This window comes from Nesoenas mayeri (assembly GCF_963082525.1).
Source record: "Nesoenas mayeri genome assembly, chromosome: 25".
NCBI lineage: Eukaryota > Metazoa > Chordata > Aves > Columbiformes > Columbidae > Nesoenas > Nesoenas mayeri.
Window position 1 is genome coordinate 6069319 of NC_137549.1, and position 15731 is coordinate 6085049.

Consider the following 15731-nt stretch of genomic DNA (forward strand, 5'->3'; position numbering starts at 1 on the left):
GCCGCGGCCGCATGCAAATGTCGCGCGGGGCGCAGCCGCGGGGCCGGCCGGGAGCGCAACCGCAGCGCCGCCCCGCGGCTGGGAGGGGGAGCGCAACCATGCGGGGCGCGGCCCCTTTAAGAGCCCCGCGGGGGGATTTAAAGGGGCCGCGGCCACGGAGCTCCGGCTTCCGCCGAGCCCGGTATCCGCGGTCGTCCCGCTCCGCACCCGCCGTGACCCCAGCGCGCCGCCCCGCCACTCAGCTCCCCGCCGCCCCGCCCCTCTGACGCCACTTCCTGCGGGGCCGCGGAGCCCCGGTGCCGCCGGCCGGGCCGAGCGGCCATGGTGGTGCTGCGGGGCGGCGCGGGCGCGGAGGAGCCGTACCCGTGAGTGCGGGGCCGGGGGGCGGCGGGGCTGCCCGCGGGGCCGGGGAGGCTGCCCGTGGGCCCGGCTGCGGCCTCTGCTCCCGGCCTGGTCCCCGCCGGGACCCCCGCGGGCTGGGGCGGCTCCGCTTCCCGGCGGGAGCCCCCGGGGGGAGCGGCGGGGGGCGGCTGCGCTGCCCTGGGAGCGTCTGCCCCCTGGACCCGGAGCGGGAGAGCGCGGGGCCTCGGCGGTGCCAGCGGCGGGAGCCGTCACCCGGATAATGGGCTACTTGGTGTTACCCCCCTGGAGGTCACGGCGCTCCCCGCGGGCACCGCGCCGGGGGAGCCGGGCCTGGGTCCCTGGGAGCCGCTGCGGCGGGGCCGCGTCCTGCCGGCCGAACGGTGATTAACAAACGGGGTAAAACCCTCCTGGTGGGGAGCAGTTTATTGCCTGCAGATGAGGAGAAGCTGCCCGTGTCTGTGTGGTGGCCCCGGGGCCGGTGTCCCCAGGACGGGTCCCGGGGTCACGGATAAGGGCCGGAGAACAGGGGTCACCGCGGCTCTGCCAAGCCCGGCTCTGCCAAGCCCGGCTCTGCCGGCGCTGGCCTAAGGTCGCCATCACCCGCAGGTCTCCCAGGCGGGGGACGGATCCTGCCCGGTGGCAGCACCGAGCGGCAGACGTGGCAGTGCCGAGGCAGGTACCGGGTTGCCAACAGTCCCCAAGGCTTCGGGGAGCTCAGAGCCCAGCGGGGGGTCCCAGCAGCGCGGGGGCTCAGAGCCCAGCGGGGGGTCCCAGCAGCGCGGGGGCTCAGAGCCCAGCGGGGGGTCCCAGCAGCGCGGGGGCTCGCGCGGCTGCTTTTGTCGCACAGTGGGTTTTACCATCTTTTTCCCCCTGCAGCAGGGGCTGGGCGCTGAGCCTCCTCGTTGTCCCGCTGCCCTTCTCTCCAGCTGGGGCGGGGAGGGTTGGGCTGGTCCCTCCCCAGCAGCAAGGGTCCCATCGCTGTCCCCAGCTGTGGGAAGGGGGAAAACAAATCAAGGCTTTGGCAGGGGTGAGGTGCTGGCTGCCTTCCCGGTGACAGCTGTGCCGGTGCCTGGTTGCGGTGCCAGGGCTCCCCGAGCCCCAGGGCGCTGGGAAGGGGGGGACAGGGTGGGGACGCAGTGCCTGGCGGGTCACGGCCCCACGAGCGGTGAGAGCGCGGTGCTGAGGGGGCGGGTGGCTCCCCAGCCCTCCGTGCGCTCCCGGGGGTGCTTTGTGCTGGGGGTGCTGGTGTGCTCCCCCCTCACCAAAAGGAGCCCCACGCAAACCCGAGGGGAAGCTGCGATGCGGAAACCTCGGCAAGCGGGCAAAGAACCAGCAAAAAGATGGTGAAACTTCCTGTGTTGGGCAGAGTTTGGTGAACTTTGAAGCCGGAGCTATTGCATTCCGTGCCCAGGGAGCTGCTCGCTCGCTGCTTGGGTTCATTTCACACCAAATCACCTTAAGTTTTATGGTCATTCCTAAATTGTACATATATCTAAGCAGTGCCCTGACCAAGGAGTTGTTACGAACAGCAGCCGAGCACCCTGGGCCGTAGTCGGGAGCGGTGCAGCCACTGCTCGAACCAGGACCCAGCCGGTGCTGGGGCGCGGGGAGCAGCCGCGGCTGCAGGACGGGCGGGAGGAAGCGCCCGCCCGGCGGTGACGGTGCGGCCGGGGCGGGGGCTGCCGCTGCCCTCGATAACCGGGTGACGGGCCCGTTGCCGGTCACCGCAGTGGCCGCGGGGCAGGACGGTGCCGGCAGCTCCGGCGGCACATTCTGGCTGTGCGATAGCAGACGCCAGGTGCTGTGGGGGCACCCCGGGTCCCTCCCCGCCTCCGCAGGAATGAATCTCTTTGTCTTGCCTTGCGTGCTGGTGCAGTTAATTACCTGGGATGTCTGGCTGCTAATTTGAACAGGGCGAGTCCTCGGAGCGAGCCGCGGTTTGGCAGCGTGGGCTGGGGGTGCCGCGGCTGCGGTCAGGGCGTGCGGGGCCGGGGAGGACGCGGTGCCCGTTGCGCTGACGCTGGGGATGATGCGGTTGCTGTCGCGGGGGCTCAGCCGCTGTCACCGCGTGTCCCCGCAGGAGGATCGAGGACTGCCTGCCCCCGCTGGAGGACTCCCCGGCCAAGCGGTTCTCCCCGGCCAAGCGCAAGCAGTATTTCATCAACAAGGCGATCCGCAACTCGGACCTCACCCCCCGGGCCAAGGGCCGCAAGAGCCTGCAGAGGCTGGAGAACAGTAAGGATGGGGGCAGCCCGAGCGCCACGCTTCCCCAGCCCCCCCTGCAGCACGGGGGGTGCAGGGGCTCCCTGAGGATGCTGCCCCCCCCCCAGCGCCTTTGCTCTGTCCCAGCTCGTTACCTGATGACGCTTCTGGAGCGAGATGAGTGCGGCAGCGAGGAGGGGGAGCTCGCCCACGCTGCCGCCCCCAGCATCTTCACCGAGGCCTGCAACAACGAGACCTACGTGGAGGTGAGCGGGGCTGCCGGGGGTCCCTGGCGTGGCCGCGGTGTTGGTACCACCCCAGGAGCCCTGTGAGCCCCCCGGCCCGAGCTGCTGCTCCTGGGCGGGGGGCTGGGGGAGGAGGGTTGGGGGGCAGACGCCACCCAGCGCTCCCCACGCTCCTCTGCAGCACAACAGCCCCTGCTTGTGTCTTCAGATCTGGAACGACTTCATGAACCGGTCTGGGGAAGAGCAGGAGCGAGTGCTGCTGTACCTGGAGGAGGAGGCCGGCAAGAAGCAGAGGAGGAAGCTGCCCAGCAGGAACGGGGAGCCCTGGAAAGGTGCTGGGAGGGGCTGCGGGGTGGGGAGGCCTCTCCCTCCCCTCCCTGGGGTGCATTTTGGGAAGGGCGCCCTTCCCCGAGGGCTGCGTCCTGCTCCCCCCAGGGAGCCAGGCTGAGCCGGGGGGACTGACGGGCCCGGGGGGGCCACGTCTCAGTGTCTCCATGGCCCCTCAGCGTCTCCATGGCCCCTCAGCTGCGGAGGGTGTTGCTGCTCTGGAGTGACTGTGCAGCTCCAGGAGCAGAGGAGGCGCCGGGGTGTCCCCGGGGTGGCTGGGGGGACGTTGGGCTCCTGAGCTGTGGCCGGAGCTGTGTCCCAGTCTCTTGTGTCTCCTCTCTGCCACAGAGCCCCCTGCCCACACCCCCCAGGAGTGTTTCCAGCGCATCAGCCGCCGCCTGCGCGCCACGCTGAAGCGGGGCCGGATCCCCATGGTGAGCTGGGGCTTGGCGGGTCCTGGGGAGGGCAGGGCTGTGGCTGCCAGGGCCCCACATGCAGCCTCATCCAGAGCCGCGTCCCAGCACCGTCCCCTGAGCCGGCGCGTGGTCACCGAGCCACACAAGTGCCGACTTTCACATGAGCTGCCGGGAAAGCTGCTCCGGGTCTCACGTGAGCTCTGCGGCCGCGGCCGATTGCAAACAGGCGTTCGGCTCCCTGCGCACACTGCGTTTCCCGGCTCAGTTCAGAGCGTTCTGGTAGTTCGGGACATTTTTACGCGGTTGTTTTCCAGCCTCCGCTCGATGAGCAGCAGGTGACAGGGGAAACCCAACGCATTCGCCCACAGGGGCAGCGGTGGAGCCTTTTGGGTCTTCCAAGTGGTCCACACAGGCTGTTTGCAAGGACTCAAGCGCATTTTCAAAGGGCTGAAGCTGCGTTAAGTGCAGGGCGAGCAGCTGAACCTCAAGGAGAGGCCGGGGAGCCGAGCTGCCCGCGCCCTCCCCGCAGCGCTGCTGCGTTCCGGCTCTGTTTGTTTTTCCTGGCGCTAATTAGAGTCTCTAAGAGCAGCCTGGGCTCCTCCTGGCTTCTGCTCAATTTGTTCTCAAACGAGACTGGTTGCTGCCGCTCCCTGGGGTCAGGGTGCCCCGGGGAGCCGCTCTGCCCGGGCGATGCGCAGGGTGGCACCGGGACAGGGTGACGGCAGGCGCGGGGCATCCCCGGCCGCTGCCGCGCCGAGTGGGGACGGAGCCAGCGCTGGCACGTGCCGTGGAGCTGGCAGGGGACACATTGTGGAGAGGGGAGAAGTTGCCTTTCCTTGTGCTTTCCTTCCTGGCGTCCAGAGCGCTTGTTTGGGGGCTGCCGGGGTGACTCCTTGGGGACCCCATCCTGCTGGGGCTGTGCCCGCCGTGCCCCCTCCTCACTCACAGCCCCCCTATCCTTGCAGGGGACGCTGGAGGGGCTGGAGGAGGAGCTGCTGGCCTTCTTCTCCGTCACCCCTCACTCTGTCTACACGGCGCTGATGGACAACAGGTACTGCCCAGTGGGCTCGGCAGTGTCACCGCTCCCAGGGAGGAGGGTCCTGAGCTGTGCCCGAGGCTGCCGGGGGCTCTGGGGACAAAGGAGACCCCACGGCCGGGCTCAGGGCTCTGTCTGGGGACACGCGCCTGGCCTGGTCCCCGTGGAGCTGCCGGGGGAGGGCTGCATGGGGGACCCACGCGTGGGGGCTCGTGCCAGTTCGTGCTCCCCATCTCTGGTCCGTGGGAGGAACGAGAGGAGGGAACGCTCAGGAGATGCTGCTCTGACCCTGTCCCCGTCTCCCCAGCTTCGAGAGGCTCCTGCTCCACGCGCTCTGCCAGTACATGGACCTCGTCTCTGCCAGTAAGAGCCTCGCGTTTGTTTGGTTCAGGTTTTGTTGTTGTTTTTCCCTGCTCTTCATCACTATCTCTCCTCTCCAGCTCAGCCTCTTCCTCCCCTCAGCCCCACCTTGTGCTGCAGCTCGCAGATAACTCGGCTCCGGGGAGCCCCGGCTGTGGTCACGCTGCTGGCAGCACCGGTGGGGACACCGGCCGGGCCAGCGCCGCCCCGGGTGTCATGTCTGGGTGTCTCAAAGCCAGCACATGCTCCTGGGGTCTCTGTCCCGCCGTACCCGTGGCTGTCCCGGGAGGGCTAAAGATGCAACGTGGTGCCCACAGGGACATGTGGGGATGGGGAACGGGGGGACAGTTGCCTGCTCAGTGAGCTGTTGGAGGGGGGTGACGCTGGGACCCAGGGAGGGGGACAGGGCTATGCTGACACTGCCTCTCCCCACCAGGTTCGGACATCGAAGGGAAACGTCAAATGAAAGTGAGCAACAAGCACCGCGTCTTCCTGCGCCCCGAGCTGCTGCTCTCAGCCTACCTGGGGCAGATGAGCTGATACCCGGGACCCCCCGCCCCCGCTGCGCTGACACCTTCTGGATCTGCCCCCAGCACCCCCTGTGCCCCCCGCTGGGCTCATCCCCTCTCCACCCCAGCAGCAGAGGTGTCGGTGCAGAGCTCCGGTGGCTCCCAGGGGACGCCGGGACTGAGGCCGGGGACAGACACTGCCCGTCCCTGGGCGCCGCGGCCCGGCCGGAGCTGCTCTCCCTGGAACTGTTTGTGTGTCTATTTATAGCCCAGGTGCTTTTAAAAATAATCGGACTGGGCCGAGCCCGTCCCCACCCCCGGGCGCTGCCGCTCCCGGCGTGGTTTTGGTCCAGATTTTTCTGTGGTGAGACAGCTCGTGTTGGTGCTGAGCCAATGCTGAGCCAGCGGAAGAGCCGCGGGGCTGGCGCGGTCCCGGGGCACCCGCAGCCCTGAATGGGGTGTTTTGGGGGGCTCAGCCCCCAGGACAGGGCGGTTGGGGGGGGTCACGGGAAGCTCCTGGTGCTCTTGCCCCACTGCTGTTTTGGCAGCCCCACCTTGTGCGCTGGGCTGATTTTAAATGTAATATAGCGTGTGGTTTTTAATGTGTACATACGTGTGTGTGTATTTTTATATAGATATATATATATGTGTACGTGTGCTGGAGGAGCACAGCTGGGCCCATCCAGCTGCTGTGCTCTTGCTGCTCATCTATGGAGCAGTCTGTGGGTGTCCCCGTGTCCCTGGGGGCGCTGGGCCCGTGCCTGTGCTGGCTGTGAGGACATTAACCGAGGGGATTGTCCCCGCGGGGCAGGGGGACCCCCAGCCCTTTGGGTGAGTGACTCGGGTGGGGCCGGGATCATCAGTCTCGGGGGGTCTGCGGCGTCCGCAGCGGGGGACCCGGGGGCTCATGGGGCACCGCCTGCAAAAGGCGGGAGGGGGTCCCAAAAATATGGAACGCTTCACGAATTTGCGTGTCATCCTTGCGCAGGGGCCATGCTAATCTTCTCTGTATCGTTCCAATTTTAGTATATGTGCTGCCGAAGCGAGCACGACTCGCACACCCACCGCTGCGCTATTTAACCTTCCCCCTAGAAGAAATTTTCCTGACAGGGTGACTATTTTTCTACACGCCATTTAACGCGATGTGAGATCCCCCGGGTTTATCATCCTCTGCACACCTTGATTCTCTCGGCTTCACCAAAAATCTCCCAAATCTACAGGTTATATTTGCTGAGGTTGCCCCGGCGGGTTCTGGGTAGGCGCCCATGCAAATTAGATCAGCTGATGGGCGAGTCCTCCCGCCCCAACGCTGAGGGCCTCTGACTCGGGCTGTCCGCCGCCGTGCCTGAGCGCGCAGGGCGGGGTGCAAGCGCGGGGCGGGGCACAGGCGCGCGGAGGGCAGCCCGCAGGGGCGGGGCGGGGTCCTCGGGAGGCGGCGCGGGCCGGCGGGTGCGGCCGCTCCGGTGCCGGTGTCGCCCCCGGTCCCGTGAGCGAGCGGGACTGTCCCCGGCACCCCCGTGAGGGACCGGCGGGGGCTTCTCCGGGGCTGCCGCCCTTTCCCTGCGCAGGGGTGTCCCCCGGGGTCACCGGGCTCGGGCCGTGCCCCGCGGCTCGGCGGTCGTGGCGGCCGGGGAGGCCTGAGCGGCCGTTCCCGCGCGGCCGGGCGCCGCCATGGACCTGGCGTACGTGTGCGAGTGGGAGAAGAAGCCGAAGAGCAACCACTGCCCGTCCATCCCGCTGGTGTGCGCCTGGTCCTGCCGCAACCTCATCGCCTTCACCACCGACCTGCGCAACGAGGAGGAGAAGGGTAGGGCGGCGGGCGGCGCCCGCAGCTCCGCCGTGACCCCGCTCGGCTCACGGACGCGGCAGGCCTGTCCTGCTCCCGAGATCCAGTGGTGTCTCGTATGCTGGGGGCGGTTCTCGCTCTGCTGAACCGGGACAAGCTCAGCGCTGGTGTCTCGTACCTCACCTGAGCGGCCAAGTGCAGTTGTCACCCTTCCCAAAGCTGATCTATGGGGGACACCTTGTGTCTTCGCTCACACCGGCGCTGTGGGTTTAGAAATGCCAGCTGGTGACGAGACACCACGGTTCTCTCTTCTTGCAGATCTCACCCATATGGTCCATATCATCGACACCGAGCACCCGTGGGATGTCTATTCTGTCAACTCTGGCCACACCGAAGTCATCACGTGTTTGGAGTGGGATCAGTCAGGTGAGCTGGGACCCCTTTGTGTTACCGCTGTGTCCCCACTCGTGCGTGTATTTCCTAAAGCCGCAGTGCGTGATTCGTCATGGAGAGGCAGTTTGTCCATCACCTCCCAGCTGTGAAGCGTCTGTCTCTATCTGAACCGCACTGGGGTGGTTCGGTTTCTCGGTTGATTGTTTTGGCTGCACCGCCCTGTTCTGATGAGGCGCTGTTGTCGCAGGCTCCCGGCTGCTCTCGGCAGATGCTGACGGACACATCAAGTGCTGGAGCATGACCGACCACTTGGCCAACAGCTGGGAGAGCACCGTGGGCAGCGTGGTGGAAGGGGACCCGGTGGTGGCCCTGTCCTGGCTGCACAACGGCGTGAAGCTGGCTCTGCACGTGGAGAAGGTTTGTCCGGGCTCAGGTCACTGCAGAGGGCTTGGGAACCCCCTTCCATGTTCTCTTCACTCCCTCTGTGGCCTTGGGGGGAGTTTTTGCAGTCAAAAAGGAAAATCAGATTCCCAGTTCCAGCTGAATTTCAGCGGGGGCTGGATGTAAATCTCCCCTAGTCTGTCTGCTCCAGCTGCCTTGCCAGTGAAATGGAGAAAAAGGCATCTGTTTGCCTACCGGTAATAATTCAGAAGAAAGGCATTTGAGGTCCTGAGGTTTGCCCCAGGGGCTGGGGAACGGGACCCACGTGTGCGTGGAGATGAGCTGCTTGTTCAGAAATGCAGCTGGTTCTGTCCGGCTCAAAATGAGCGAGTCTGGCAAGCCCGCAGAGATGAGGTGGGAGAGCTGTGTCCGGGGGCTTCACAGAGGGGCCGGGGGGCTCCTGCTGCAGCAGGAACCGCTCTGGGGTGGGAGCTCAGTGCCTTCGCCCGACTCTGCGTGGCCCCGCAGACCGAGAGCTCCACGGTCCTGAGCGCTCTGTGTGTATTGGGTGCAAACCTCTCTGTGTCCTTTACCTTCCTTCGCAGTCTGGAGCATCCAACTTCGGCGAGAAGTTCTCCAGGGTCAAGTTCTCCCCGTCGCTGACGCTGTTTGGCGGGAAGCCCATGGAGGGCTGGATCGCTGTCACCATCAGTGGGCTGGTCACCGTCTCGCTCCTCAAGCCCAACGGGCAGGTGCTGACGTCCACCGAGAGCCTGTGCCGCCTCCGCTGCCGCGTCGCCTTGGCCGACGTCGCCTTCACCGGCGGGGGGAACATCGTGGTGGCCACGTCAGATGGCAGCAGCACCTCCCCTGTCCAGTTCTACAAAGTCTGCGTCAGCGTGGTGAACGAGAAGTGCAAAATAGACACGGAAATCCTGCCCTCGCTCTTCATGCGCTGCACCACCGACCCTGCCCGCAAAGACAAGTACCCAGCGATCACTCACCTGAAATTTCTCGCTCGGGATATGTCGGAGCAGGTGAGCGGCTGCTGTTTGAGCAGCTGGGAGTTAAGAGAATAGCGAGGAAATGGCCGTTTGCTCCACCTCTGGCTTCCCCACATGGCTGTGGAGGTGAAGCAGTGTGTCCTGAAGTGCCCTTTGTGTTTCTAGTTGCTGTTTCTGGAAGTGCCACTAGTTCAGCTGCCCTTAGAAGCTCTGGGGGTGTCAGAGCCGAGCCCTCGGGTTCTGAAACAGCAGCCTGAACAGCCCTGGCCTTTGTTACCTGGTTGGACTTTGCTTTGTGTGTGTTCCGAATCTGGTGCTGGTGTTTGAGGAGCGCTGGGACGTGAAGCCTTTCATCTTTAGGTCTCAGCTTCAAAGCAGCCCCTCTCCAGAACACTTAGAGCTCTTGATCTGACTTAATTTAGTAGCTTAACTCTATTTGCCAAGGGATTGATAGTGCGATTCTGGACGCGAAGTGCTTCCATGAACCTGACCTCTCTGGAGGTGGTTGGAGAGCACGGGGCTGCTCTGCCTGCGAAGTCTGTGTCTTACGTGGAGAGGCGCAGGCTGTGGTCGCACATGGCGCAGTTCTGCCTCTGTCCTTCTAGCTGGGACGAGGGACTTCGCCGTTACGCGTTGGGAGGAGAGGAGACGGGGAGGTGGGAAGTGCCCATGGTTGCAGTGTGGGTTCTGCTTCGCAGGTGTTGCTTTGTGCTTCCAACCAAAGCAGCAGCATCGTGGAGTGCTGGTCCCTGCGCAAGGAGGGTTTGCCGGTCAACAACATCTTCCAGCAGATCTCCCCTGTGGGTGAGTTTCTGCTCTTTAAAGTAGGAGCAAAGTCCCAGTGAAAGCACAGGACGGGTTCTCAGACCCCTTGTGGCGTGGACGGGATTATCCAGGATGCCATGTTTATGTTTCGGGTGTTCTCAGTCACAGGCTCTATTCCACCTGCTTGCAGCTCAGGCAACAAATTGCTGGTTTCCAGGAAGTGGTTTGATTGTTGCTTTCACTCAATCAAAGACATTTTCTGTGTTAAGCTGCGCAGCTGCGCGTCCTGCTGGGAGCCGAGCGAGCGGAGCCTGTGAAAGGAAAACGATCATGTAGCAAAGCTGGTTCAGTCAGGCTGCCTGGTCGGTGTGTTTTTCCACCTGATTTCAGATATAACCAAATCGAATCTCTGCAGTTTGTTCCCGTGAAGTACGAAGGAGTGTTGTACAAAAGGATTTTTTAAATCTCAACCAGCAGAGCCTCCCATCAAAAGAGATTCAGCAAAACCAGGTGGTGTTTGTACAGTTGCTAAAGTCAGAAAAAGCCCTGGGGAAATGTGAGGGAAATACAGCGGTCTGGTAGAATGAACAAACCGTCGGTGCTTGATGTGCAGTCCCGCGTCGTTCAGCAGGGACGGGGGATGTATTTTCTGATCTCTGTGGGGAGAGATGTCTCACTTGTTTACTTGTTATTAAAAGTTGGAGACAAGCAGCCGATGATACTGAAGTGGCGGATTCTTTCTGCCACCAATGACCTGGACCGCGTTTCGGCCGTGGCGCTGCCCAAGCTGCCCATCTCCCTGACCAACACCGATCTGAAGGTGGCGAACGACACCAAATTCTTCCCTGGATTGGGTAAGGAGTCACTATTGTCTTTCTCCTACATATGTGGAGTGTGCCTGAAGCTTTACCTGCTTCACCTTCCGAACGGTGGCTGCAGTAAGAATTCAGAACAAACCGTATGAAATGCTGGTAGGAGAGCTTTGAAAGATGTGGTCTCTTCCTGGCCATTCTGTTTTGTTTCCATGGAAAGCGGCGTATCTCTGTGAAACAGCCTCAAATAGGGATGTGCCTGGACCCCACAGCCCTTTGGGTGCTGTCTGGTTGCCACCTGGGCTTTTGGTGGCCACGGGCAAGGTCTGGGCTGTGCCGGGAGGAGGCGCGTGCTCAGCCGTGGTTGTGTTCTCCCCGCAGGGCTGGCTTTGGCGTTCCACGACGGCAGCGTCCACATTGTCCATCGCCTGTCCTTGCAGATGATGGCCGTGTTCTACGGCTCGTCCTCGCAGCGCCCCGTGGACGAGCAGAGCCTCAAACGGCAGCGAACGGCGGGTCCTCTGATCCACTTCAAGGCCATGCAGCTGTCCTGGACGTCCCTGGCCTTGGCCGGCATCGACAGTCACGGGAAGGTATCGCGCTGGTAGCGAGCGCGGGGGTTGCTCTGGTCCAGGCTCTGAGTGGCAATGGATCACTTGGAAAAACCCTGGGAATGTCCCTTCCCGCCGCACGATCCGTGTTCAACGGGAAGGGACGTGTCCCCTCACGGCAGGGGTCGTGTCTTTGGGTTGGGACTGAGGTGCAGTTGGCCCCATGTTGTGTTACAGCTTTGTGGGGTGTTTTCAATGCAGTTCTTGATGTGGATTTTGCTTTGCCTCCTCTCTTCAGCTGAGCATGCTCCGCATCTCCCCCTCCATGGGCCACGTGCTGGACATGAACATGTCCCTTCGTCACCTGCTGTTCCTGCTGGAGTATTGCATGGTGACGGGCTACGACTGGTGGGACATCCTGCTCCACGTCCAGCCCAACATGGTGCAGAACCTGGTGGAGAAGCTGCACGAGGAGTACATGCGGCAGAACGCGGCCCTGCAGCAGGTCAGCGGGGGCTCCTGCCTGCGCGTGGGGGTGTTGGCGGGGAGGCGGGAGCAGGAATCGCAGCGCTCGGGGCACCGGCGGCTCTGCCGGCCTGGCTGTGCCGGCTCCAAACTGCGCTCCAGCGGTGCTCAAGGTATGAAGAACCTCCGTTTGTGCAGTGTTTGCTTGCACTGTTAGCAGGTCTCTACCTGTCGGAAACTTCTGGTAAAGTCTATTTTTGGCAGATGTTCTGTGAACAGCAGCACTGTTTGTACACGCACAGAACGGCATTCACTATTCCTGTCATTCACACGGCAGAAACGGAGAGCAGAGAATAAAGCAGCTTGTTTAATGAGCTTATTCTAATTCTGCCTTTTCTCCTGTATTTTCCCGGTGTCCCTGTGGATCAGGTCCTCTCCACGCGCATCGTTGCCATGAAGGCGTCTCTCTGCAAGCTCTCCTCCAGCACGATAGCGCGCGTGTGCGACTACCACGCGAAGCTGTTCCTCATCGCCATCAGCTGCACCCTCAAGTCGCTGCTGCGCCCGCATTTCCTCAACACCCCGGACAAGAGTCCCGGCGACCGGCTCACCGAGATCTGCTCCAAGATCACCGACATAGGTAGGGATTGCTCGTGGCACCTGGCAGTGTGTTCTGAGGATTTGTACTGGGTCACTCCCCTTTTAGGTTTGAGATCGAGTGTCACAACCTCATCGTGACTCTCTGGGTTTGGGGAGGAGGAGCGCACCGCTGCGGGCACCGCAGGGACAGAGGGTGAAGTTCGGATCCATCTTTTTCTTGCTTGTGTTTCAGACATCGACAAGGTGATGATTAACCTGAAGACGGAAGAGTTTGTCCTGGAGATGACCACGCTGCAGTCCCTGCAGCAGCTCATCCAGTGGGTGGGAGACTTTGTGCTGTACCTGCTGGCCAGCCTGCCCAACCAGGTGAGCACCCGCGGGGGCTCCGGCCTCCGCCAGCCAAGTCCTGGCCAAACAAACGCTCAGGAGAGGAGCGTACGGAACAGAAGGGATACAAAACGGCCCTTTCTGTGCCCATCTGGGCATCGGCGGCAGCGCGAGTGGCAGCTGCACTTGGAAACATGGGCTCAGTGGCTGCAGGACGTGTTTAAACTGTCGATGAACCGCTGTGCGACGCCCGGCTCCCCGGCACGCTCCGGCAGCCGGCGCCGCGCGGTGCTGGAGAGGAGTTGTGTGGAAGCGGAGCCGTGGCTCTGGCAGGCTGTGTGAGTCCCGGTGTGCGTGAGTCGCAGTCTCAGCGTGTTTTCCCCGCAGGGCTCGCCGGTGCGGCCGGGACACAGCTTCCTGCGCGACGGCGCGGCCCTGGGCATGTTCCGGGAGCTGATGGTGGTGATCCGCATCTGGGGGCTGCTCAAGCCCAGCTGCCTGCCCGTCTACACGGCCACCTCCGACACGCAGGACAGCATGTCCCTCCTCTTCAGGCTCCTGACCAAGCTCTGGCTGTGCTGTAAGCCTTTGCCAGTTTTCCTCAACAAAAGAATCCTCCCTTAACGTGGGTTGTGTGCGAAAGGAATAATTGTGGCCGTCACTCCTGGGTGGGTCTGGGCTGTTCAGAAAGGGCGAGCGCAGCTGCCAAGTTTATTGTTTTCTCTGCTGCGTTGGCGGGTGGAGGAGGAAACTGCACGCGGTTCTCTCGATCTCTACACGAGACATTCAAAGGTCACACTGGTTCTCTCTCTCTTTGCCTCATTTTCCGTGCAGGTCGTGAGGAAAATCACATAACGGAGCCAGACGATACCCTGATAGATGAGTGTTGCCTCCTGCCCAGCCAGTTACTCATTCCCAACATTGACTGGCTGCCCATCAACGACGGCATTATCAGCAAGCTGCAGAACAAGCAGCTCGTGCGGCTGCAGTTTGGGAAAGCTCCCGGGCTTGTGGGTCACACGGTCTCTTCTCAGTTCGATGCCTTTGTCAGGTATAGAGACCTGAGGCGAGCGGGTGCTGTGCTGGGGGCACCGGGGTCCCTCTGCAGCTCTGGGAGGTCCCTGGGCTGGAACTTCTGTGGTTTTTGGCTCATCCCCTTGCTGGCGTGACCCGAGAGCAGTTTGTCCTCTCTGCTTGAATTCATTTCTTAACTTGCAATGGGCTGGAATGTAAAATCTTGAAAAGAGGTGGCAAACAGAGGGGAAAAGAATGCTCGTTTGTGGTGAGAGAGGTGTCAGCATGGCCCCGTGGCACTCGATGGTGTGGTGGTCAAAGCTGTTGTGCTGGCCACGGCGCTGCAGCTCCCTGCCCTGGAAACAGCTCTCAGCAAGCCAGCCATCTGCTAGAAAAGTTCCTTTTCTGCTTCCTCCCCAGGGCACCCGGACAGCCCAAAATCGATCACCTGAGGCGGCTTCACCTGGGAGCGTACCCCACGGAGGAGTGCAAGTCCTGCACCAGGTGAGTGGCCGGGAGCCGTCCCTGCGGCGTGGCGCTGGGCACGGGCTCGTCGTTCGGCAGCTCTTCCAGCCCCTGCTGCCGTCGCAGCGGCGTCCCGGTGCCGTTCCGCGGGCGCTGTGGCCGCAGGAGGGAGCGCGGCTGCTCCACGCGGGTGGGTGGGTGGGTGGCAGTGCCCGCAGCGAGCGGCCGTGCTGGGTTGGGGACAGCGGGGTCCGGGGAGCAGCAGCTCTGACTCGAGGCCGCTGCTGCTGCGTCATCACAGCCTGGCTGGTAGATTAAAAACCTTCGTTTGCCCGGTGCAAAGTCACCGCAGCTCCGTGAGGATGAACTGCGTTTCACCTAAGGGCTGAATGCGTCACGGAATAAGTGTGATCTTGCTTTGACAGCAGAATCTGGGCAGTCGGGCCGCACAGGTGAACGGAGACCAGACCTGGCTGGAGGAGCCCTCATTATAATGAGAGATCCCCGGCTTGTTTTGCAGGTCTGGTCTGTAAATAGAACTACGGGCGTTCTTGGAGGAAATAATCACAGTATCCGTGGTGCCATTTTTGGGTCGTCTTTCAAACTAGGTTTGCGTTTTAAGTCCCTTTGTGCTGTGCTCTTCATCCACCCTCACAGAGGAGCCTGGATTTCAAAATGCAGGGAGCAAACATCCGTCTAATCATGTGATTGAATTAGCTTTAATTATTGGTTTTAATAGGAGGTCTCTGTAGCAGATCATTTGTACAAGATGAGTGTCTGCTGGTTTATGTATAAATAGCAGCTGGGGGCTGTTCTCTTGCAGATGCCCTTCTGCTCCCAAAGAACTTCTCTCCGTTTAAGATAATTGTTTGCATGGTTTCAGCTGGTTTTTAGTGCTCACAAACCCCACCCGCCAACGGCAAACGCTGTTTCCTCCTTGGATTCCCTGTTGGTCTGTGCAGACACCGCGGCTCTTGTCCCTCCCCAGGTGCGGCTGCGTTACGATGCTGAAATCGCCCAACAAAGTGACGGCGGTGAAGCAGTGGGAGCAGCGCTGGATCAAAAACTGCCTGTGCGGGGGGCTGTGGAGGAGGATGCCCCTCAGCTACTCCTGAGCCGCGCCAGGAGCTGCCGGGCGCGCCGCGGACACGGGGCCGCAGCTCCTCCCGTGGGCCGGGGCCGCTGCTCCTGCCTTCATCTTTCTGCCCTAAAACGAGGGAGCGATTCCCCTCGCAGCGAGAGCTGGGAGGGGGTGGCAGGTTTGCCGGGGAGGTGACAGTCCGGCTGCTCTGGTGGCTCTGGGCTGGGCCCTCGTGGGCAGAACGCGGTGACGGGGACTGAACGGACACGGTCCCCGGGGAGAGGGGAGCACAGCCCCGGTACCTCGTGTTCGTCCCTCGCCCGGGCGGCTCGGGGAGCACAGCGGGAGCTGCTGCCCCCGTTTCCCCGCGCCCCGTCCTCAGCTCGTCCTGCTGCTGGGAGACGTCACCGTCACTCTGTGTGTAATACAGCAAACCCTCTGAACCCACCGCTCTTCTGTAAATAAAAGTTCACTTAGTTTTGTATGGAATGTTTGGTTTGTTTGCAGAACTTCGCACTCTCCTGCGGCTCTGCTCACGCAGCGCCAACAACAGCGGGACGGTCGATGCGCGAACAGAAGCAGGAACGCCCTGTTAATTGTGTCTCTGATGAGGGAAGGAGCTGCCGTGG

At 62.5% G+C, this 15731-nt stretch overlaps 2 protein-coding genes across 5 annotated transcripts; both read left to right on the top strand.

The window, feature by feature from the left end:
• The first annotated feature begins 135 nt into the window (after positions 1-135).
• On the top strand, positions 136-6066 carry R3HDM4 (R3H domain containing 4). Its single transcript, XM_080359427.1, has 8 exons — positions 136-365; positions 2444-2598; positions 2713-2831; positions 3019-3142; positions 3486-3571; positions 4519-4604; positions 4897-4952; positions 5386-6066. The coding sequence occupies exons 1-8, from the start codon at positions 322-324 to the stop codon at positions 5487-5489; spliced, it is 774 nt and encodes a 257-aa protein (XP_080215553.1). The 5' UTR covers positions 136-321; the 3' UTR covers positions 5490-6066.
• Positions 6067-6892: 826 nt separating this feature from the next.
• MED16 (mediator complex subunit 16) lies at positions 6893-15573 on the top strand. 4 transcript variants are annotated; one of them, XR_013923319.1, is made up of 15 exons: positions 6893-7265; positions 7563-7670; positions 7885-8054; positions 8624-9055; positions 9721-9826; positions 10486-10641; positions 10981-11192; positions 11449-11655; positions 12045-12255; positions 12448-12581; positions 12930-13122; positions 13377-13593; positions 13977-14060; positions 14542-14629; positions 15010-15079. XR_013923319.1 is itself a non-coding variant. In XM_080359467.1 (14 exons), exons 1-14 carry the CDS (start codon positions 7130-7132, stop codon positions 15134-15136), a joined length of 2493 nt encoding a protein of 830 aa, XP_080215593.1. In that variant the 5' UTR covers positions 6893-7129; the 3' UTR covers positions 15137-15573. The 4 variants fall into 4 exon arrangements, 3 of the variants coding, with proteins under 3 accessions (XP_080215593.1, XP_080215594.1, XP_080215595.1); XM_080359467.1 differs by lacking the exon at positions 14542-14629 and having other exon boundaries at positions 15010-15573; XM_080359468.1 differs by lacking the exon at positions 15010-15079 and having other exon boundaries at positions 14447-14993.
• The last annotated feature ends 158 nt before the right edge of the window (positions 15574-15731 follow it).